The following is a 23201-nucleotide window of genomic DNA, read 5'->3' as shown; positions in this document are numbered from 1 at the left end:
TCTTTTGAGAGGCTACAGGCACTCCCTCTAGGGCCGTGTCCTTTGACCTGTTTGATGGACACAGCTTGTTTCCAGTTTTGTTTCTTGTAAACCCTGCTGTCGTTGACCCCCTTGCATATTTCACTTGGCCAATCTGTGCATGTTAGATACGTAGCGTAAATTCCCAAAAGTGACATTGCTAAGTTAAAAGTTCTATCAGAAATTAGTTTGGGGGCGCCTGGGCGGCTCAGTGGGTTGAGGGTCCAACTTTGGCTCAGGTCATGACCTCGTGGTTCGTGGGTTCGAGCCCCCGAGTCGGACTCTCCGCTGTCACTGCACAGTCCACTTCAAATCCTCTGTCTCCTTCTCTCTCTGTGCCTCCCCTGCTTGTTCTCTCTCTCTCTCTCTCTCTCAACAATAAACGTTTAAAAAGTTTTTCTAAGAAGAAAACCTTACGCCAAGTGAAATAAGCCAGTTACAAAAGGACAAAACCCTGCATCATTCCCATTATAAGGCGTAGTCAAATTAGAAGAGGAACCAAATTCCTAGAGGCAGAAAGTGGTGGTTACGTTAGCATTTAACGGGGTCAGAGTTTCAGTTTGAGAAGGTGAAGCATTTTGGAGACGACTGGTGGTGCCAGTTACACAGCGGTGTGGCCGTGCTTAATACCCCTGAACACGTAACAATAGCTAAAATGCTACATTTTATGTTATGTCTGTTTTGCCACAATAAGGATGCCAGTCTTGGTGACTCCAAATAGTCTTCTGAAAAGGTTAGGTCTCAGACGCCTTTTTTTAGTTGGTTTTGATTGTATAACGTCATTTAGTTACGAACGCAATTATTAGTAACCGATAAGGTTTTAAGCGAGCACTGAACAAACCAAGTTTTAACATTGGAAATGGCGAGTTTCCCTTTGTATGAAGACAATGTTGGGTGCCTCGAGTCCTGGGGCTTCAGCTTGGCTTTGCTAAGTGGTGGGATGATTTTCTCACCTGGCTTCGCCTGGCCCCTCTTGAAATTCAGCACCCCCTTCCTTGTTCTGACGTCATTCCGTTTATACGTAGTTCTATGCTACGGGACTAGGACATATCTACAGTGCTTCGCGTAAAATCTCTACCTTCTTGTGATAGCTAAGTGGGAGTTTAGAGTACGGCGTGTATGCCATAGATTCAACTCTGAGGACCTCATTCTCAACCAAGGGCGAGCTAACTCCTCCAGGAACATCTGGCCATGACTAGAGACAATTTGACTCTTGCAGCTAGAGAAGGTGACACTGACATCGCATGGGTAGAGGTCAGGGATGCTGTTAAACATTCTGTGATTCGCAAGATGGACCCCACAACAAAGTCTTTTCAGCCCCAAATGTGAGCAGTGCCAAGGCTGGGAAGCTCCGACCTGATCCTAGGAGATTATTTGCAGGGTTTCCTTTTGCGATCACTTGGGATGGAAATGCATTTTTAGGCAAAGCCATTGACTCAAAAAAAGTTTCAACGTTTTACAGGTTTCTTGGAAAAGAACAATGATCTCCTCTACAGACATCTGAAAGAAGTAAGTGTGAAGTTTAACCGTGTGTGTTTCTGATGGTTATTAGATATCACCCATGACCCGGATTTGGGGCTAGATTGGGCCTCCTGGATTTTTCTCTGCAGTCCTTTACGATAGACCTTCATGGCCGGAACAGATATTTGAGGTCATCTGTACGATGTGCCCTTGATCCAACGTGCCTATTCAAGTGTGTATGTTGCCCCTGCTGTGTGCCAGAACTCTGTACCCGCTCGGGGCGGTCCTTGCTCTCACGAGGCTTACCATGGGGGTGGGGAGTGGCCGAGGATAAATATATACATTGACCCCTGAACAACAAGATCCCGCCAATCCTCCGTGCAGTCAAACATCCACCTATAACTGGGCACCTGGGTGGCTCAGTTGGCTAAGCATCTGACCTCGGCCCAGGTCATGACCTCATAGTTCACGAGCTCGAGCCTTGCATCGGGCTCCGCGCTGCCTGTGCGGAGTCTGCTTGGGATTCTCTCTCTCTTTCTTCCTCTCTCTCTGCCCCTGCCATGCTCTCTCTGTTTCTCAAAAATAAATAATTTTAAAAATCCATGTATGACTTTTGACTTCCCACAACTTAACTGCTAACAGCCTGCCGTTGACCGGAAACCTTACTGATGCATGAACAGCCGATTCACATATATTTTGTCTGTTACGTGTATCATATATGCTGCATTCTTAAAAGGAGGTAAGTAGGGGCGCCTGGGTGGCTCAGTCGGTTGGGCGGCCGACTTCGGCTCAGGTCATGATCTCGCGGTCCGTGAGTTCGAGCCCCGCGTCGGGCTCTGTGCTGACAGCTCCGAGCCTGGAGCCTGTTTCGGATTCTGTGTCTCCCTCCCCGTTCATGCTCTGTCTCTCTCTGTCTCAAAAATAAATAAACATTAAAAAAAATTAAAAAAAAAAAAGAGGTAAGCTAGAGAAAAGAAAATGTTAGTAAGAAAATCTTACAGAGACTCTTAAATAAAGAGAACAAACTTGAGGCCCCCAAACCAAGAGCACACTGTATACTCTGTATGTTAGCCAACTAAACAATAAATCGTATTTAAAAAAAAAAGAAAATCTTAAAATACATTGATAGTAATGTTACTGTTAAAAAAAAAAAAAAACTACATGTAAGTGGATCCACATGGTTCAAATCCGTATTGTTCAAAGGTCAACTGCACACGATAAGTTATCCATCAGTGAGAAGTGCTATGAAGAAAATAAGGAAATATGATTGAGAGGGACATTTTCTTTTTTAAAGTTTGTTTATTTTGAGAGAGACAGAGCATGAATGGGGGATGAGCAGAGAGAGGGAGAGGGAGAATCCCAAGCAGGCTCAGCATTGATGCAGAGCCTGACACAGGGGCTTGAATTCACAAACTGTGAGATCATGACCTGAGCAGAAATCAAGAGTCAGATGCTTACCTGATCGAGCCACCCAGGTGCCCTGAGAGGGACAGTTTAAATTTAGTTTAAGAGATCAAAGAAAGCACCCCTCTGGAGGTGACTTCGAGCTGTTGACTGGAAAAAATGGGGTTTCTCCAGGGTGGGGGGACCAGCATGTGCAAAGGCCCTGAGGCCCAGATGAGTTCAGTGTGTGTTCAGTGACGAGTATAATGTTAGGAGCGGGGACTGAGCCCATGAGGATGAAGTGCCCAAGGAGGAGTAGAGATTTTTGTTCTGGTGCAGCGGGAATATAGCAGGGTAGCACAAACAGAGGATGAGGAGACGGACCCAGAGAAATCTCAACTTGTTCAAGGTCACACGGTGAGGTGGGGCTGAGATTAGCCCCTAGGGCTGCTGCTGCAAGTCCCAGTCTCCCTCCATGTACCTCACTGATCAGAAAAACCTTGGGTGTTGTAGAGCCTTGCTTTGCATTGAAACAGTCAACTGTTTTATAAAAATGGGATTTTATTTAAGTAGCTTGGTCTACAAAAAGCTTAAACGTTAGGGAGGCATTTTCAGAGTGGACGCACAAACCAGTCATTTCAGGGATGTCTTCTGCCCTCCCTGGTCTTTCTCTGTCACTTCTAGGTCCTCTTGTCCCCACCTTTGGGGTTCAGGATAGAGAAGCAATTCCTAACTTTGGATCTCTGCTCCAGGAAGGTGCTCCCTGGGTCATTGTCAGCCCCACCCCTTCCCAACTGGGGGTCTCGGGCAGACCTCCCCATCTGGTGAGGTGGGTCTGGTGGGGCCTCCCTCTCAGAGTCGCGGTGAATGACACAGGAGTGGAAGGGCCGGGCCGACACAGGGAACGTAATAATCGTCTCCTGACGATTTGACACACTGGCCTCTGTGTGCCATGCCCCTGCCCCTCACAAACCCACCCACGGAGGGGGCTTCCCATGGAAAAATCTCCAAGTCTCTCACTTGACCAGCCAGGGCTGAGGCTCCTTGCACTTTGTTTTGGCTTCAAAATGGGTCATTTCAATTTGCTCTCTCCTGTATGCAAATTGCTCTTTCCTGCTGTTGTAAATGCAGAATTAGAGTGGATTAAACAATTTTTTTTTAAACTTAAAGAAACGTTGGGGGGCACAGGGGGCTCCGTCGGTTAAGCGTCTGACTTCGGCTCAGGTCATGACCTTGACGTTCGTGGGTTCAAGCCCCGCATTGGACTCTGTGCTGACAGCTCAGAGCCTGGAGCCTCCTTCAGATTCTGTGTCTCCTTCTCTCTCTGCCCCCACCCCCCTCCACTCTCTGTCTCTCTCTTTCTCTCAAAAATAAATAAGTAAACTTTAAAAATACCATAAAATGAAGCTTTAAACATTTCCTTCCGTGTTTGACTATGTCTTTTCCCCACTTCTTCAAGTGCTCCGGAAGTAAGTGGCTCTGGGACCTTGTGCACACTTATGCAAGCTCTCCTGAAGGCCCCTTAGTGATTTCCGAAACACTGAAAGTGGAACTCGTTTCTTTTTACTTGCAGGTGCTCTGCAGTTCCAAAAATCGCATCCTGAAGGAATGCTTCCTGGTGGCTGAGTTAGAAAACCGAAGAAGGCCACCAACAGTGAGTGGGGAGGTGGGGAAAAAATGCTCATGCAGAATTAGAAAGGTAGCAAAAATCAGCCAGAAGGCACAGTTACCCCCAGTTACCTATACATTTTAAGCTGTCCTTCCTTTTTCTGGAAATGTTGCTAACACGTTCTATTAAATATATACTTTCCAAGTGTAGCAACCAGTGTGCTTATTTGCACTCACTGAGTGCCTACTGTGTAGAGGGGGCACAGGATTTAACGCTGACAAAATGGACAAGATCTCTCTTCTCATGGGGCTTATAATCTAGTGAAAGAAAGTATGGGAAAATACCATCAAAGAAAGAAAGAGCTTAAAACAGTGTGTCATAAAGGAAGCTTGGTAACAAGTAAGAGAGCATGGGGGTGATGGTCTCAATGGCGATACTGGCTCTTACAAGGCGCTCATCACATATTTGCTAAGTGAAGGAAGAATTCTGGACAGGTGCTGGTCCGGCTTCTGCTTGACCAGTCTGAGCCTGTACTTCGCAGGCCAGGACATTCAGAACCTTCTCCTAGTGGGCAGAATGGTAATGGGTAGGATAATATGTCAGGAGTTGGGACCTAAAGGGCTAGCCAATCTTCTCTGTATTTACTTGGAGCTGCAATCTCTACTTAGTTCATTCTCTCTCTCTCTTTCTCAAGGTGGGGACTCAGTTTAAAAACAGCCTGAGCAGCCTTCTGGAAATCCTCATCTCTAAGGAACCTTCATACATCCGTTGCATCAAGCCCAATGAGAGGAAAGAACCCAGTGAGTCATGAATCGTTCTGAACACTGAACTCAGGGAAATAAGGCTGGGAGGAAAGCCAAGGTGGCAGTGGGTTAAAATCCTAACAAAAAAACAAAAACCCCACAGGCTTGCTCCTTGCTCTCCATACATGATTTATTTTCATTTTTAAATAATAGAAGGCAAATGAATAGGGAGGGAGAGGAGTTTTTTTGGTGGTCCTGTGTGACCATTGCTCAGAGCCTGGCCAGTTTCAGGAGCAGCACAGCTGAGCCAGGCAGATGTCAGAGGTGGGGGGAAGCAGTGTTGCTTCTCTCCAGCCAGTGAACAGTTTTCCAAATGGTCTGGGACTTGGGTATCTTCCACGCTCATGCCATGGTCAGTAACACAGTTGTATAGTCAGAGGCTTACAGAAGGCAGGCAGGAAGAGCACGTGAGTGAAGCAGGATGTAAGGCAATAGGGAGTGGAGGGGACTGTGGCGAACTGCAAAGGGCACATTCTGTCTAAAGGAGCAGCCCTATTACCTTCCAGCTAGTTATTGCCACGTGGGACTCTAGCCCAGCATGGCCGGATATCTTTTTTTTTTTTTTTTTTTAAGAGAAGCCAGAAATCCAATTTTTGCCGTAAATTCCCCCATTAAAATAAAACAACAGAGTTAGGACCTGACAAAATATGTCCGTGGCCAGACCCAGCCCACAGATGGTCAGCTTGCAGCCTGTGATCTGTCTTGGTTGAAACGGAGCCATGGAATCCTTTACTGTCACTCTCCCTTCTGTGTTTCCAAAGGCAAGTTTGATGACTTGCTCATAAGGCATCAGATCAAGTACCTGGGGCTGATGGAGCACCTGCGGGTGAGACGGGCTGGCTTTGCACACCGGCGGAAATATGAACATTTCTTGCAAAGGTAAAGTTGGTTTTGTTGAGTTGAAGCTGGTACAAATGCCTACTGTGTGAGGACTCTCAGGGTGTGTTGCTGAATAAAAGGCCAGGCCCCGGGCAACTCCATTTGGTTAATTGCTGTAGACTTGACTGTGATGAGCACTAACATTTTGCAGAATAGGAAACTGATTCACTGTACCTCCTTCCCTTCCTGACGTTAAGCCTGTAACTTCTTGGAGTCCAGGAAACACAGGTTAACGCACAGACCTGCCACCCAGGGGGCAGAGTGGGCAGTGCACCACTTGAGTCTGTACTTAGCTGGGGAAGACCCTTCCCATGGTGATTGTAGGTGCTAGTTTAGCCTCTAGTCTGGAAGCGATCCTCTCGGCCTCATGGGCTATCAAGAGAAGGAGGTGTAGTGGTGTGAACATAAGTTCATAAGGATTTAATGATATAATCCCACCACCGCCGCCACTCAAATTACTTGTGCACCAGCACTTCATTGGTGGGGGGCTATGTGTGAATTTGTCCTACCAAAAAAAAAAAACAAAAAAAACCCACATTCTCACACACTCAAGGGAAGCAGAATAAAATTGTTATTTTTGTGGGTCGCCATGGTTGAATATTGGCAACTTTATATTTTAATCTGATACTAAGCTGCTTTTGAGCTTCAACTGTATAAAAGCCTTGTGCACGAGCTTACATTTTTCATCAGATTTCTTGCATTTTGCAACTTCCATCCAGATCCTGCCCTTTGAAACTTGAGCGTTTTCTAGCAGCTCTAATTTTTAGCCCCTGATTTAGTGATCTCAGATCTTTCTCTACCAAAGATCATGTTTGTTTTTCTCCCATGAGCCTCATGCCTTGATAAGTAATATCTGCTTATATGCATTTATTAAGTAATAATCTCTTTCCTTACTGTTCTGTTAATGATTTATATACCTGCTCACACCCTTTAGCTGTAACCCCCTTATCTCCTTACCACCCCCACTCCAGCCCGAAGCAGTAACTAACCCACTGCTTGTCTCTCTAGATTTCCCCATTCTGAACATTTCATATGCACGAAATCATACAGTATGTGGCCTTTTGTGACTGGTTTCTGTCACTTGGCATAGTGTTTTCAAGGTTCATCCCTGTTGTAGTGTATATTTTCATTCCTTTTGAGGGCTGAATCATGCTCCATTGTGTGGATAGACAGGCCACATTCTATTTATGCATTATCAGTTGATGGGCATTTGGATTGTTTCTGCTCGGGGCTATTATGAATAATACTGTTAGGAACAAACATGCATAGGTTTTTATGTAGACATGTGTTTTTATTTGGGAGGGGGTATACCTATGAGTAGATTACTAGGTTGTATGATAATTCAATGTTTATTTGTTTGAGGAACTACCAGACTGTTTGCCTTGTGTTTGCTCATCAGCTACTTGTATTTCATTCATCATTTTCACATATCCATTTTTTTCTGAGTCTAACTTGGGGTAGAGATGGCCAGAATCAGCAGCCGCCACCCACCCTACCCCCCAAACACATGCGCGTTTGACGTTCCTTTTTTTTTTTTTTTTTTGCATTTTTTTGCACTTCACACATCTTCTTTTTCTATTTTGTTATCGCCTGAGGCTCCTTCACTCTTTCTGTAAATACTACTGAGCACCTGCTGTGCGCCAGCGCTGTCCTTGGTGCTGGGTAACTGCAGGACAGCACAGACCCCACTGCAGCATGGGGTTTACTTCCCAGTGGGGGAGCCCACTAGCTATAATGAGGATATAGGCGGTCAAGTGGGGATATGTCTTTGAAGGGAAATGAATCTGGGGAGGGGAAAGAGGAGCAGGGTCGAAAGGTGGAAGGCTTTACCTCTTTAGGTAAGGTGGTCTGGGAGGGCCTTTCCAAGTGGAGGGAGGGAGCCATGAAGGTATTTGGGGACAGTGATCCAGGGAGAAGAGCCTGGAGGTGGGAACTGGGTGGGCTGGAGGACCAGCCAGGAGGCTGGCATGGCTGCAGGTCAGTGGGCTCAGGGAGGGGCTAAAGATGATCATATGTGTGCACGCTGCCTGGCCTTACTTCCCTTGAACAGGAAGCTATTGTATCTCACATTTGAAATTTACTAGTGGAACTTACACAGATGGAACGTACTAGTCTCTCTCCCTGCCAGTGTTTAAGGCATCTCCTCATTCCCCGCCGTGTCTGTCTAGCCCATGTTTGGACAACTTTGATGACGTGTGCTAGTGATGGGCGTGGCCTGGACAGCTGGGAGCAGGGCCTGGGGCTGTACTGTGTTCCCTGGGGTTGGCGTGCCCCTGTGCCTTTGTGCGTACGTGACTAGACCGGGAAAGGTAACCAGGGAAGAACACATGACACTCAGTGCCTGTCTTAATTCAGGCGGCTAAAACAAAGTACCGGGGACTGGGTGGTTTACAAACAACAGAAATTTATTTCTCACAGTTTGGGAGGCTGGAAATCTGAGCTCGAGATAGCAGCGTGGTCATGTTCCGGTGAGGACTGTCTTCTGGGTTGCATGAAGTCCGCCATTCTCTCATATCCTCGCGTGGGGGAAAGAGGGTGAGGGAGATCTCTGGAGGCCTCTGTTATGGGGACACTCATCCCTTTCATGGAGGCTCCCTCATGACCTCATCACCTCCCAAAGACCCCACCTCCTAAAGCCATCACATCGTGGGTTAGGATTTCAGCATGAGAATTTAGGAGTAAGGAGACGACACAAACATTCAGTCCATTGCCCTTCATGGACTTGCTCATAAAGTATAGTTCCTGGAAAATAAACCCATTTTTAACAGAGTAAAATGTGGGGTCCTGGGTGGCTCAGTTGGTTAAGCATCCGACTTCAACTCAGGTCATGATCTTGCAGTCCGTGGGTTCGAGCCCCGCGTCGGGCTCTGTGCTGACAGCTCAGAACCTGGATCCTGTTTCGGATTCTGGGTCTCCCCCTCTCTCTGCCCCTTCCCTGATCACACACTGTGTCTCTCTCAAATATAAACATTAACGAATTTTAAAAAACAGTGTAAAATGTGATTTTTGAAGTCTCGGACTGTGTCCAGTGCTCTCCACAGATTATCTCCCTTCAGCCTTGTGACGGTCCCACGAGAAGGGCTTGTTATTGTTCGTGTTGCACAGGGTGAGGAGGTGAAGTGACTTGCCCGGCTCCTGAGCTGGACTCAAACCCAGCCAGGGCGGTCCCGGATATAGTTTCTACCCTTGGTCCACGGGCACTAGGAATTCTGCGTTCTCTTATTTCATTATGTTTCAGACAACCATGGTTCTGTCTATGGTGACCACATATAGAAGGGAGTTGTATTGTGTGCTGAAATCAGGTTCTTAAATCAGCATTACGTCCAAAATTACCCTTGAGAAATCCCTCGTCACTTAACAAGCACGGTACCTTTTCTTCCTGTGCTGGCCCACGTTCATTTATCTATTCATTCATCGGCAGACGGACATTTGGGTTGTGTCTACCTTTTGTCTATGATGAGTGATGCCACCGTGAACGTTCATGTATGAGTTTGTGTGTGGACGTATGTTTTCATGTCTCTGCGTGGGTACTTAGGAGTGGAATGGAGTTTCTTGGGTGGGGTGTCTGACGATGTCATTGTTCTATGAAGACAGACCCAACCCACCCCGTTGAGACCGTTTCTCCCTTTTATGTTTCTTGCCAAGTGTGTTGTTAGTGAATTCAAGGAAGTTGGTATGATGAGTGTGCTAGATTGTGCCGAGTCGCTGACATACCACAGCAGAGCACATCCTGAGCTCTGGAGGGGAGTGGCGGTGGGGGAGGTGAGTGGAAGGTCCAAAGGCTTTCTGGAAGGGCCTCTCCTCTCCCCAGGTACAAGTCCTTGTGCCCAGACACCTGGCCACACTGGCACGGGCCTCCAGCAGAGGGCGTAGAACGGCTGATCCAGTACATCGGCTACACGCCCGAGGAGTACAAGTTAGGGAGGTAAGTGGCCAAGAAATCCCCGTTGAAAAGCTTTGTGCATTGACCCGTATGCGTCTAGAGCCTGGAGATGAATTTTTAAAGGAATTTACGTAGATGTACAAGCGGATACCTCCATCCACTCAAGTTAGATGCAGCTCCGTGAAGAAAACACTGTGTGTACCTGCTCACCTTGCTTTGCTCACACAGAATATTGCACGACGTTTCTGAAAGCAGCTGAGTGTCCACAGTTGAGCTCAGTTCTGACACTGTCTACCTAGGTAGTGTCCAATGCCCAAGTTAAGGACTCAGCCTCGCCAGACTGTCTACCCCCGCCCCCCACTTCAGATGCCAGTTACAAGTCCCACTGGTCACCTGTGCTTCTGACCACTGACTGGCTAGCTATTGGAGGTTCCCAGGACCCCCTCTTTGGGTTCAATCGATTGGCTAGAGTGGCTCAGAAAACTCAGAAAAAAATTTTACTTGGGTCCCTGAGTGGCTCGGTCGGTGGAGCCATCAGCTCAGGACATGGTCTCGCGGTTCAGGAGTTCGAGCCCCGCATCAGGCTCACTGCTGTCAGTGAAGAACCTGCTTCAGAACTTCTGTTCCCCTCTCTCTGCCTCTCCTCCGCTTGCACAGATGCGCTCTCTCTCTCTCTCTCTCAAAAATAAAAATTAAAGAAAAAGTAAAACATTTTTCTTACTGGATTGCCGGCTTATTACAAAAAAATAGAACTCAAGAACAGCCAGATGGAAGAGATACATAGGGCGGGGTCTAGGGAAGAAGCCTGGAACTTCCACGCCCTCTCCAGGTACACTCAGAACATCAAGCCACGTCTTTTTTTGGCGGGGGGCACGGGGGAGCGGTTATGGAGGCTTCATTACATGGGCACGATTGACAAAGTCATCAGTTCAACCCCCAGCCCCTCTCCCCTACCTCGAGGCGGGGCTGAAAGTCCTCAGCCTCTCATCTCAAGATTGGTTTCCCTGGCAGCCGGCTCCCATCCTTAGGTCATCCAGGGGGCTTTGCACACATCACTTCCTTAGCAGAAACTCGGGTGTGGTGTGGTCGAAAGGGATCTGTTAATGACTAGTGAGACACCCGTTTCACTCTTATCCCTTTGAAACCATTTCAGGAACAGAGTCCAAATATAACAAGAAGATGCCCCTGTTGCTCTAATTACAAGGATTTGGGGAGCCGTGATACTGGAACAGGACAAAGACCAAATACATCTATTTTTTGAATGTTTGTTTATTTTGAGAGAGTACGCACAGGGGAGGGGCAGGGAGGGGGAGAGAGAATCCCAAGCAGGCTCTGCCCTGCCAGTGCAGAGAGCAACACGGGGCTCGATCTCAGGAACTGTGGTTAAGAGTCGGACACTCAACCGATGCTTAACTGGCTGAGCCCGCCAGGCATCCCCAAATATGTATTTGTTATTAAGAGTCACAACATCACAAGCTCCAAGTGGTTGGAAGGGCTCTAGCACTGCCTACGGGAAGAGATTAAGTTGGAAAGGAACCCTGTGTTCTATACCTCACTCAGGGCTGGGTTGAACGTCTTTGCCTGCAAGATGAGTTTGTTTGGTCTTGTTATTGATCACATGCACGCAGGACCTCTCAGAGGGGATATTAGGACTTCTGTGATGCCAAAGCTCCTCGGGCATCCCAGAAGGTGGTGTTCTAGAACTCCGAGTACATTACAATCGCTGTAGTTGTCTGTGAGGAGAACTTTTGTACACATTGGAAGCGTTTGAGGCAGAACTCCGTGGGGCGAACCGCGAAGAGTTTAGTTTGTCCTATAAGTCCTTTTGGTCAGGGTGAATTTGGTGGTAGGGAGCAGTGCCCAAGGGTATAGACGGGCATTCCCAGGCCACAGAGAATCCAGCTCCAGGGATCTCTGCCTTCGAATCTATCAGGGGCTTTGCCTGTCAACTCCTAACTCCCACTCACATATAGACAGCCGTCTGGCCACCTCGTCCCTCTCCATCCTTACACTTCTGTCCTGGGACCTGCTTCAACTATTAACCACATTTCTAAGCCTGATCCCTGAGGGGAATGGAGCTTCACACAGCCCAAGGGAGGCGGACTAAAGAGGTCATAGGTGGTAAGTTGCCCTCACAGGGTGCGTAGGGCAGGTAGAAAGTGATGCATATTGATAATTTATGTTTGCTGGTGGAGGGGATTTCCTTTTTTTTTTTTTTTTAATTTTTTTTTTTTAACATTTACTTTTTGAGAGACAGAACGTGAGCGGGGGAGGGACAGAGAGAGAGAGAGAGAGAGAGAGAGAGAGAGACACACACACACAGAATCCGAAGCAGGCTCCAGGCTCGGAGCTGTCAGCACAGAGCCTGACGTGGGGCTCAAACTCACGAACTATGAGATCATGACCTGCGCCGAAGTCAGACGCTTAACAAATTGAGCCACCCAGGTGCCCCAAGGGGATCTTCTTTTAAACTGAGACTGGGGGCACCTGGGTGGCTCAGTTGGTTAAGCATCCGATTCTTGATTTCGGCTCAGGCCATAATCTCACGATTCTTGGGATTGAGCCCCATATCAGGCTCTGCCCTGACAGTGTGGAACCTACTTGGGATCCTCTCTGTCCCTCTCGGCCCCTCCCCCACTTGTGCGTGCACACACTGTCTCTCAAACATTTTTTAAAAAGATAAAACCTGGGGCGCCTGGGTGGCTCAGTTGGTTGAGCGTCCGACTTCGGCTCGGGTCATGATCTCGCGGTCCGTGAGTTCGAGCCCCACGTCAGGCTCTGTGCTGACGGCTCAGAGCCTGGAGCCTGTTTCGGATTCTGTGTCTCCCTCTCTCTCTCTCTCTGCCCCTCCCCCGTTCGTGCTCTGTCTCTCGCTGTCTCAAAAATAACGGTAAAAAAAAAAATTTTTTTTTAAAAGATAAAACCTAAAAAACAAAACAGAAAAAACTGAGACTCCTATTCCTTGTCATCAATCTTCAAAGCCTAAGGAACTAACTTCAAGTCAAATCAATGCAGTAATTTCCTGAGGCTGGTAACAAATGACCACAGACTGGCTGGCTTTATTTTTTTAAAAAAAATTTTTTTTTCAACGTTTTTTATTTATTTTTGGGACAGAGAGAGACAGAGCATGAACGGGGGAGGGGCAGAGAGAGAGGGAGACACAGAATCGGAAACAGGCTCCAGGCTCCGAGCCATCAGCCCAGAGCCCGACGCGGGGCTCGAACTCACGGACCGCGAGATCGTGACCTGGCTGAAGTCGGACGCTTAACCGACTGCGCCACCCAGGCGCCCCTGGCTGGCTTTAAACAACAGAAGAGTGTTCTCGAGGTGTCGGCGGGCTCTGTGGGAGGGTCCTTCCTTGCCTCTTCCAGCTTCTGGTGGCTCCTGACCTTCCTTGGCTTGTGGCCACTTCCCTCCAGTCTCTGCTTCTGTCTTCACGTGAACCTCCCTGTGCCTGTGTGTCCTTTTCTGTCCCTTAGGTGCACACGCATACCGGATTTAGGTGAACCCTAGTTCTGGATAATCTCTTCTCAATCCCTACCTTGATGACGTCTGCAAAGACCCTATTTCCAGATAAGATCACATTCTCAGGTTCTGGCGAGGGGACACTATTCAAGCCAGCCAATTACTCAGGACAACGATCTCTTCTTTCACTTCTAGAACCAAGATATTCATTCGTTTCCCCAGAACTCTGTTTGCTACTGAAGATGCCTTTGAATTTAGTAAACATCAATTAGGTATGATTTTCTTTTCCTTTTTTTTTTTTTTTTTTTTTCCTGTCCTGATTTCTGTAGAACGTGAAATGAACCGGCTTAACTTGGGTTACATCTTACGCACGGTGTCTGATCTAACGTAAGAAGCACTCGCTTTGGAAACCCAGAATGAGAACACATGGGTTTATATGCCTTAATGCGTGTTTGGAGGGTAGTCATGGATGCACCCGGAAACTTAAATGCCGGGTTGCCATCCCACTTGTTAGGACCCGAACCTCAAATGAAGCTTTGAACACTTCGTTCATACCAGTATGATGCCGGAAGGTGTCGCCTCAAAGCCTGCAGGCACGGGGGACGGGGTGGGGGCGTGGGGCGCGGGGAGCACAGCGAACGGCAAATGAGAAAAGTTCTGGGGTGGAGGTTGGGGGTGCAAAAAAATGTAAAAACTCCTGGAGTGCACTGGGGCTTCTCCCTTGAAATCTCAACTGGTCTGTCGAGACAGACCCTGCCGCGTATACCTGAGTGCTTTCTGTGTGCCAGGTACGTATTAAGTCCTCTGCCCTCAGGACCTCGTTGTGGTCTTTAAAACTAACCTGTGCAGCTGTATTATCTCCACTTTGCCGTCAGGGAAACTGAGGCCCAAGATGTTGGTAACTTGCTGAAGGCTGCACAGCTAGTAAGCGGCAGAGCTTGGGTTGGAACATGGGTCTGCCCGCCTTCAGGAGCCGGGCTTGTGACCACCGTCCTTTTTTTGGACCGTGACAGCAGTGGGCACCAATCCCGGGACCTGGTTTCTGGGTGGGTGCTGGCTGCAGGGGGGACCCCAGCGTTTCTAACCAGCCCCCAGGGAATGGGATGCCTCTGGTCTGTGGGGTCCTCAGTGCGCCTGGCTTGTGTTGGGAACTCAGTCCCCAGGTGGAGGGAGGTGGACGGGGCAGCTCGAGGGCGAGCAAGCATGTGGTCCGAGGGCCATGGAACCGAGGGCCAGCAGGCCCCCCGTAGACAGACGGGGGTGGGGAGCTCTAACCACGGAGTCTGTTCTTTACCCTGGAGGGAGGAAGGAGGGAGGGAGGGAGGAGAGGGAGGGAGGGAGGGAGGATGGGCCCACCCCTTCCCATCTCTTCCCATCTCTTCCCATCTCTTCCCAGTCAGCTCCGCACGGGCACACCCCGAGGGCTGCTTCTGGCCTGCCCTTGGAAAAGCGCTACCACTCAGGTGCACAACTGAAAGCCATCTCACCAAAACTTTTGTTTCATTTTAAGTTGCAAGAATCCAAGCCACATACAAAGCCTGCCTAGAGAGGAGAGTGTACGTGAGAAAGAGACATGCAGGTAAGAATTAAAACAGAAACGTGCCCGTCTGCAGTGAACCAGACCTCTGCGGTCTCTCTCATCCCTGCTGTACCTGGAGCTCAGGCCCCTTTGGTGGCTTCTCTCCCCTTGCTCGGCCTTGAAACCTTGCGCGTGTCTCGTCTTTATTCTGTTGACCCGACATTGCAACGGAGTGACCCGTATTCCTCCCACGGACGTGGTTTATTGGATCCCACCGCGTGTGCCTGTTTACAGAATAACTCTTTTAAAAGAATGCCAACACCAGGAGTACCTTGGGAACCCGTCTCCTGTTGCTCTCCTGTCCCTTCTCAACCCTGCCCCCCCCCCGCCCCCATCTCTCTTTGCAATTCTGCATTTCTCATTGCCTTGTTTTCCTCTATAGCTTTACCATCTATGGATACGTCTCTAAACAACAGTTTCATTGGCTGACACATTTGGAACTTCGTAAGATTATCCTGTTTATATTTTTAGGGATGTATTTGTTTCCGAAATGCAACCAGTCGACGTGCGCAGGTTTGGTCATTTACTGTCACGGCTGCGTAGGATTGCACCGTATCACATGTTGGCAAACTTTCCTAAAGACCAGGTGGTACTGTAGACTCGGGGGTCACCCGGCCTCGGTCACGGCCACTCAGCTCTGACATTGTATCAGGAAGGTACTTTAGGCTATATGTAAATAAACGGGCATAGTCGTGTGGCAGTAAACCTTTGTTTACAAAAACAGATGGCCCACGGGCCGCAGTTTGCCAACCCCCGTTCATAATTCAGCCATTCGCTGGATGGACGCATGGGTTGTTTCAGTTGTTTGCTTTTATAACAGAAAACAGTGCTGCTATGAGGAGCACACAAGAAGGTATTTTTTCTAATCCGAATAACTGAACAAAATCTGCAAAGCACTTAAAAACTGGGAAGCAAGTCAGAAATCTGTGTGTCCCAATTTACGTATCTCAGTTCTCAAGTGTAGACAACTTAAAGCACACATCAGTTGAGACCAGCCGCGGGCGGCAACAAAACTGACGGGTCCCTCAGGAAGGCCTGGGGAAACTCTGATCCCCTCACGTCATTGTGGGGCTTTCCTTGAAGCTTCCTGCAGCACCCCTGGGGTTCCTCTGTTGCCCTGGTTCAGTTGTCTGAACCGCCTCCCACACTCCCCACAAGAACTGGTAACACTCACCACCTTTCCATCTCTCGGGCAGAGTGCGGGTGGGTATCCGGATGTTTGTGGAGTGGCTGAATGTTTCTGGAAAAAAGCCATTGTATTTAAATGTGATCGTGCTCACCTTCTAATGCTGGCAGTGAACTCTTTCAGCCATCACACTTGAAGCCCACTGGCGCGGGGCCCTGGCTCGGAAGCTGGCCAAAAGGAGAAAGTGGGCTGTGTGGACCGTAAGAAAGTGAGTTCTCTGTAGAAGGTGGTCGCGGACTTGGCTGAGTTCTTTGGCTTTGTGCCGAAAGCCCATCTTCCCTTCAGGGTGTCAGCCCCTAAGAATTCAGCTCTGTGGCTTTCCTCTGAGCTCCCTAATTTGACGGTGACCACGATTTAGTACGCTTGTCAGTTTCTCTTAGTTCAAAAGTCGCAGGGTCAGCTGCCCTCCAATGCTAGGCAGGTAAAAAGGCGAGTTTCACGAGCTGGGATAAGACGATAAGGCATGGTGGGGACTGTGGCTAAGTCCATTGCTTTCTTCTGAGCTCCCTAATTGGACAGTGATCACAATTCAGTATGCCTGTCAGTTTCTCTTAGTTCAAAAGTCACAAGGTCAGCTGCCCTCCAGTGCCAGGCAGGAAAAAGTGAATTTCACGAGCTGGGATAAGATGATAAGGTATGGTGGGAACTGCAGCTAACTTTGGAAAGCTCAGTCCACCTCAGAGGGGCAGTCACTACTCCAGCTGACTGCTGCCTTGGAGAAATGCCAGCTTAGTGTTGCCACAGATTCTTGATAACCAGCCCCCCCCCGCCTCCGCCCGCCCAAGGTTGGCTGGAAATCTGGCTTTCGTGTACTATTTCCCAATATTGTTGTTAGCAATTAATTCAAACCACTCAAAACAAAACCAAAGATAGCATGGGTGAAATAGAGCACATTTTCGGGGCAGACCCGACCTGCGGGCCATGGAACGGTCGCCCCACCTGGCGACCCAAACAACCTGCACCACTTTGGCCTCCTTTGCAAACAGGTGGGGAGAGAGCCCGAGGCTTCATGAAGAAATGGGCCAGAAAATTAACAGAAACCACTTGCCGTTTCAGGTTCATAAAGGGATTCATCAACCGCAACAAGCCTCTCTGCCCGGACAATGAGGAGTTTATCGTGTTCGTGCGGAAGAATTACATCTTGAACCTCCGGTATCATGTCCCAAAGAACGTCTTGGACAAGAGCTGGCTGAGGCCTCCTGGCATTTTAGAAAATGTGAGGATGACACGCAGATTGCTGTTGCAAGTGACTCGGGCAGTGACGGGGCTCAGCTGGTGTATCTTTGTGCCACCACCCTTGGCTCGAAAGGCTTTAGCGAAGCACTTCTTTGCAAGGCTGTCCTATGAGAAATGTCGCTCCTCTCAGTTCGTACTCTCAAGCCAATGGAGGTTGGTTAGCACAGAGCATTTGCGAATAGCGCTGCCCTTGGTGTGGCCTTCCTGATGGCTTATAATGACTGTCACCTAGAATAGCGTTTCTCAAAAGAAGGTCCAAGGATCCTGTGGCTGGAGCACAGTGGGGGCCTCTGTAAGAAACCGGGCCCCAGCCCAGGTCCGCTGAGCAGTTCTTAGAGTCTTTTTTTTTTTAGCCGGGTCCTCGGGTGACTCAAACACATTCAAGTTCGAGAAGCAGTAGCTTAGCAACGGTGAAAAGGTAACGCAAGATTGGAAGATTAGTTGCTTTCTCGGGCTTTAAAATACTAATGCTGTACTGGGACGCCTGCGTGGCTCAGTCAGTTAAGCATCCAAGTCTTGGTTTCAGCTCAAGTCATGATCTTGAGGTTCATGGGATTAAACCCCACGTCAGGCTCTGTGCTGACAGCAAGGAGCCTGCTTGGGATTCTCCCTCCCTCCCTCCCCCCACCCCGCCCCTCCCCACCGTTCATGCTCGCTTGCTCTCAAAGTAAATAAACTTAAAAAAAAAAAAACAGGGGCGCCTGGGTGGCGCAGTCGGTTAAGCGTCCGACTTCAGCCAGGTCACGATCTTGCAGTCTGTGAGTTCGAGCCCCGCGTCGGGCTCTGGGCCGATGGCTCGGAGCCTGGAGCCTGTTTCCGATTCTGTGTCTCCCTCTCTCTCTGCCCCTCCCCCGTTCATGCTCTGTCTCTCTCTGTCCCAAAAATAAATAAAAAACGTTGAAAAAAAAAAAAATTTAAAAAAAAAAAACAAAAAAAAAAAACAAAAAAAAACACTAATGCTGTAGTTGAAATCGGACTGAATTCGACTTGCTTTCAGAGCCTCTGTCTTGGTGGCCACAGCCCAAGACTGGGTCTGAGTGAGGCGGGTAGAGCAGAAGTGCGTGTGTTCTCCACACAGGCCTCGGACCTGCTCAGGAAGATGTGCACCAGGAACCTGGTTCGGAAGTACTGTCACGGGATCACGGCCGAGAGGAAGGCGCTGGTAAGGACGGGGAGCCCGGGTGGGTGGCGAAGGTGCTGGAAGGTCCGGGGTGGGCGGCGCTCGCCCACCATCTCTCCCGGGAGCCCAGGGGTCACACCGGGCGCATGCCTCCTGCATGTGTTGGGGATGGAACACAAGAAGGCCACTTAGGTCAGAGCCCCTTGTTCAAGGACAGATGTTGCAAGTGCTTCTGCTCACGCTGTTGCCATGGGAACACAGCCCAGATGGCCCCCGTGCTGCACGGAAGGCCGGGCCCCTTCTCTGCTGGAGGGTTTTGTGTCTGCTTGTCTGCAGGTCCGTAAAGCGCTAGAGAGTCCTCTCTCAGGGTCTGCGGGCCGCACGATCTCTGTTGCAGTCACTCGACTCTGCGAGCAGAGCACGGAAGCTGCCGGACAGCACACATGAATGAATGGCGTAGCCAGGCTGCAAAACAAACAAACAAAAACTTAGAAACAACCGGCAGCAGGCTGGATCTGGCCCCCGGGGCTGGAGTTTGCAGGCAGACCTCTGACCCAGAAGGAGGAAACTGCTGTCTGAAATTCTGAAAATTCCCCTGCTGGGAAGGGAGTGCAAGAGACCAGCACGAAGTGTCAGCTCCAGTCTCTGCCAGCATAATTTTTAGGGGCACTTTGGCCAAAGCCTGGAATGTGCTGTGATTTCCGGGCAGAGGTATGACGAGGCCTCTACAGCTGATCACGGAAAGTGAGCTGTGCCGCGGACCTCCGTCCCAAGGAGCCCCACGGCTCCCACTTCTGTACTTTCCTCTGTTACCAGATGCAGCAAAAGGTGGTTACAAGTGAACTCTTCAGGGCGAAGAAAGAAGGTTATGCAGAGGCCTTAAACCAGCCCTTCGCCAACAGTCGGATCGGTAAGTACGTTCTTCTGTTTGTGCACTCGCTTAGAGGGTCAGAAGATGACGCCTGACTCCGGAGAGTCTCCTGGCCATAGTGGAGGTCTTGGTCACAGAGAGACGTAAACCCAGCCGGTAGCAGTGGCTTTTGCACCACGATGGCGTTTAGTTGACGATTCACTGTGCTCCGATTCCCTCCACAGATGAAGGAGACATTAATCCCAAAGTACTTCAACTCATCAGCAGTGAGAAAATCCAGGTAGGGATGTGTTGTGTCCTGGCATCAGTCAGGATTCCCTCACGAAGCGTGAGAACAGGGTCTGTCTTCTGTACGAGGGGTGTCTGGAAGTGCTGTTGAAATGCAGGGGTGCGTGGGGATGGGCAGGGTTCACAACTGTGATGCTCTGGGTATTAACAAAGACTGTGGGGCCCGCATGATCCCTAGGTACCTACTTGCTGTTCTTACGGTCCTTATCTGTCACCCCAGGAACCGGGTTGGGTTTTCCTATGAAATTGAGTGAAACACAGCCATGAAATTAATCGTTAAACACCCCCTATTAGCAGCAGCAGTGGGGCGGGGTGCCAACATGGCACAACTTAGTAGCCATGCGCCATCTGGGCAGGTTACTTCAGCTCTTGCTGCCTTTGTCCCTCTGTGGGTGGGGGTGGCAGGGTTACGGAGAGGCCCCAGGGTTCCATGGCAGGAAGCGCTGTGTGGTAATACCTGCTCACCGATAAGCAGGTGAGTGCTGGAAGTAAGGAGCTCAGTACTCTGCCCCCTCCACCCACGGAGTCCCCTTCCCTTCATGGTGACGGTCACCTCTTCGCAGTACGGTGTCCCGGTCATTAAATACGACAGGAAGGGCTTCCGGGCGCGGGAGCGGCAGTTCCTCCTCACTCAGAAAGCGGCTTACGTGGTGGAACTTGCCAAAATCAAGCAGAAAATAGCGTACTCGGCACTCAAAGGTAAGAAGCCAGCAACCATACGGCTGTTCACGGGATCGACTGAGCTTCTGGGCTCACCAGTTAAGAAGACACCCTCCAGTGGAAGACCGAAGTGGAGGGTGCCCTTAAAGCCTGAGGCTGCCGGGGCCTGGCCTGTGCTTCTCCTTCTGGCATAAATACCAACGGCCACCCCTTCGCTCCAGTATCCAGCTTGGACAACCGTCCCCTTCTCCGATGACCTGTGCTGTATCCCGAGCACAGCCCTTCACAGCCTCACGGCATGCTCATTGCTGGAGTGTGCCCTTCTTCCTGCTGGGCCCAGCTGGGAGGGAAAGAGTGTGGGGTTGGGGCACCCCCAGGTATGCCTCCTCTTTCTTCCTGCATGGATTTCAAGTTGTCCGGTTCCCGGTCCCTAACTCTGGATCTGTCTTAAGGGGTCTCCACCAGCAGCCTCAGTGATGGAATCTTGGTCATTCACGTGTCGCCAGAGGACAGCAAACAAAAGGTAATTGCCGGCCACCCGTCTCTGCTGACAGAGGGAGACCACCGCCACGATATTCAGTTGCCTGCCGCAGAGCCTCGGTATTGGAGGGTGTTTTCCTTTTGAGCCACTGCTCCCGGGGTGCCTGGGTGGCTCAGTCGGTTGAGCGTCCGACTTCGGCTCAGGTCATGATCTCACGGTTCGTGAGTTCGAGCCCCGCGTCGGGCTCTGTGCTGACAGCTCAGTGCCTGGAGCCTGCTTCGGATTCTGTGTTTCCCCCCACCGCCCCCCTCTGTCCCTCCCCTGCTCATGCTCTGTCTCTCTCAAAAATAAAAATTAAAAAAACCTTTTAAGCCACTGCTTCTGGAAACAGCCATGTCTCCTTCTCAGGGGGATGCCGTCTTACAGTGTGAACATATCTTTGAAGCCATTACTAAGCTCGTCATGCTGGTGAAGCGGGGGAACATTGTCAATGTCGTCCAGGGGAGGTAGGTGGTTTTGCCCAGCGATCGCTCACTCACATAGGGAACCGTGGTCTCACATCCCAGTTCTCCAAGGAGGGCCTTATGTTCCTGAGGGAAGCTGTCACTGAGTGAAAGGTGGACCTCTGGGCCAGAGCAGGTGACGGCCACACCCTTCCTGTTGATGGTTGTTGTTCGGGACCGTTGGCCGAGCACGATGGGCCCAGAGCTTTGCAGGCTGCCTACAACTGATGAGGGCAGAGTGGCAACATTACTTTAGGACGGAAAAGAAAACCATCTGACACATAGATGGGGTGCTCTTACTCGATTCTCTCAGCTCTGAAGGATGGCCACGTTTTCCATGTCAGGGGCACAAAGCGGCTAAGCAGCAGGCCCAGTGTCACCTGGTTGGTTGGGGATGGTGTGGGGGTTCCTGAGGCCATGCTGGATTCTCGTTCGCAGACAGGATCAGGAGGCGCTGTGCGTGTCCCCCCCCCCCCCCCCCCCAGCCCCTGGGAAAGCAGGTCTTCAGTAATTGATGATTTTGTGTATTTCCAGTTTACGGTTTTATATTAGTCCTGGAAAAGAAGGCACGATCGTTTTCGACACGGGACCCGAAGAGCAAATCTATAAAGATAAAAATGGACAGTTAACCGTGGTGAGTGGCTGGCGGGGGAGGGAGGCGTGAGCAGTCTGACATGAGAATATAGACTGTTCACTTCTCCCTCTATTCTCGATTCTGTACCAAAACAGGAAGGTATGGATACCAGGGGTACAGATTCACACACTGAATGAAAAGGGGGGAAAATAAAGCAAGTTCACCTCCCAGTTTTGGTTGTTAGTAAACAGAAAGTTGACGTTCAGTCCTTCTCGGTTTTAAAGGTCGAAGCCACCTTTTCACTGCCTGGTAAAGGCCTTATGCCTTATCACAGTGGTTCTCATTCGTGTTTCCAACACTGGAGTCTCCTGTGAGTTTCCAAAAGTACCAGTGCCTGAGTCTCAGACGCGGTGATGTAATTGGCTTGGCGGGGGCGTGGCCGGGGCTTTGGAATGTGAGCACTCTCTGGTCGGATCAAGTCCAGCTGGAGTGCTCCATGCTGTGCCCTCCCTCCCGGGTCCGACCATGCTGGACCCGGCATCTCAACAGTCCTCGCTGTACCGGGAGTACACAGAGCTTAGTTTGATCCAATTTTGCTAGGAAATAGCCTATTACAACCTGAGCGGGCTGAGTGTTTTAAGATGTCTTTTGTATACATGCACCCGGTATCCTTAGTTGATACAAACGAACGAGGAAACGGTCTGTCGACGTACGGAGTGTCATGTACCTATTTTAATTTATATCCCCTTAACTATGAAACTGTGACTGTGGATGTAAACAGCACCCAAAAGGCTTTTGTGATCCAAATGCCCCTAAACGCCTTCAGGGAGAAGTTGAAATCTTTAAGTACTATTTTGGATTTAAAGCATCAGAGGAGTTTTCAGTCTACGTGCTGTCTTAGGGGCATGACCTTCAGGAGTAATTCTGTCCTGAGAGTCACACGGCCTGACTGGCTCAGGCTGAAGATGCCTTTTCTAAATCCCATTTCCTTTTCTAAATGCCCTCTGACTCGAGTCCGGTGGGGCTGGCTTCTCCAGGCTGGTCCACACCCACTGCCCTGCTGCGGACCACCGGGTGAGAAGAGGGCTCTGACCTAAGTGTGGCCTCTCTCCCAAGGTGTCGGTCTGCACGACTTCCTCCTGACCTCTCCGGTGGCTGGCTGTGCTCCGGCTGAGGAAAGCGCCCAGGAAGTGGGGGGGGGG

General features: G+C 49.8%; 1 protein-coding gene across 1 annotated transcript in view; it reads left to right on the top strand.

The window, feature by feature from the left end:
- Positions 1 to 23197, top strand: part of MYO1H (myosin IH) — a 116011-nt gene extending 92814 nt beyond the window's left edge. The window contains exons 16-32 of the mRNA XM_058691029.1: positions 1481 to 1527; positions 4436 to 4516; positions 5166 to 5271; positions 6036 to 6153; positions 9965 to 10078; positions 13697 to 13773; positions 15012 to 15080; positions 16390 to 16474; positions 17323 to 17482; positions 18581 to 18664; positions 19439 to 19532; positions 19718 to 19773; positions 20345 to 20480; positions 20894 to 20964; positions 21331 to 21428; positions 21960 to 22059; positions 23116 to 23197. Coding sequence (XP_058547012.1) covers positions 1481 to 1527; positions 4436 to 4516; positions 5166 to 5271; positions 6036 to 6153; positions 9965 to 10078; positions 13697 to 13773; positions 15012 to 15080; positions 16390 to 16474; positions 17323 to 17482; positions 18581 to 18664; positions 19439 to 19532; positions 19718 to 19773; positions 20345 to 20480; positions 20894 to 20964; positions 21331 to 21428; positions 21960 to 22059; positions 23116 to 23142 — 1523 coding nt within the window. The 3' untranslated portion in view covers positions 23143 to 23197. The remainder of the gene's footprint in view (positions 1 to 1480; positions 1528 to 4435; positions 4517 to 5165; positions 5272 to 6035; positions 6154 to 9964; positions 10079 to 13696; positions 13774 to 15011; positions 15081 to 16389; positions 16475 to 17322; positions 17483 to 18580; positions 18665 to 19438; positions 19533 to 19717; positions 19774 to 20344; positions 20481 to 20893; positions 20965 to 21330; positions 21429 to 21959; positions 22060 to 23115) is intronic.
- Positions 23198 to 23201: the final 4 nt, after the last annotated feature.

This window comes from Neofelis nebulosa, chromosome 11 (assembly GCF_028018385.1).
Source record: "Neofelis nebulosa isolate mNeoNeb1 chromosome 11, mNeoNeb1.pri, whole genome shotgun sequence".
Classification (NCBI taxonomy): Eukaryota; Metazoa; Chordata; class Mammalia; order Carnivora; family Felidae; genus Neofelis; species Neofelis nebulosa.
The sequence above is the reverse complement of the archived record's forward strand: the minus strand, read 5'-3'. Positions and strand labels throughout refer to the sequence as shown.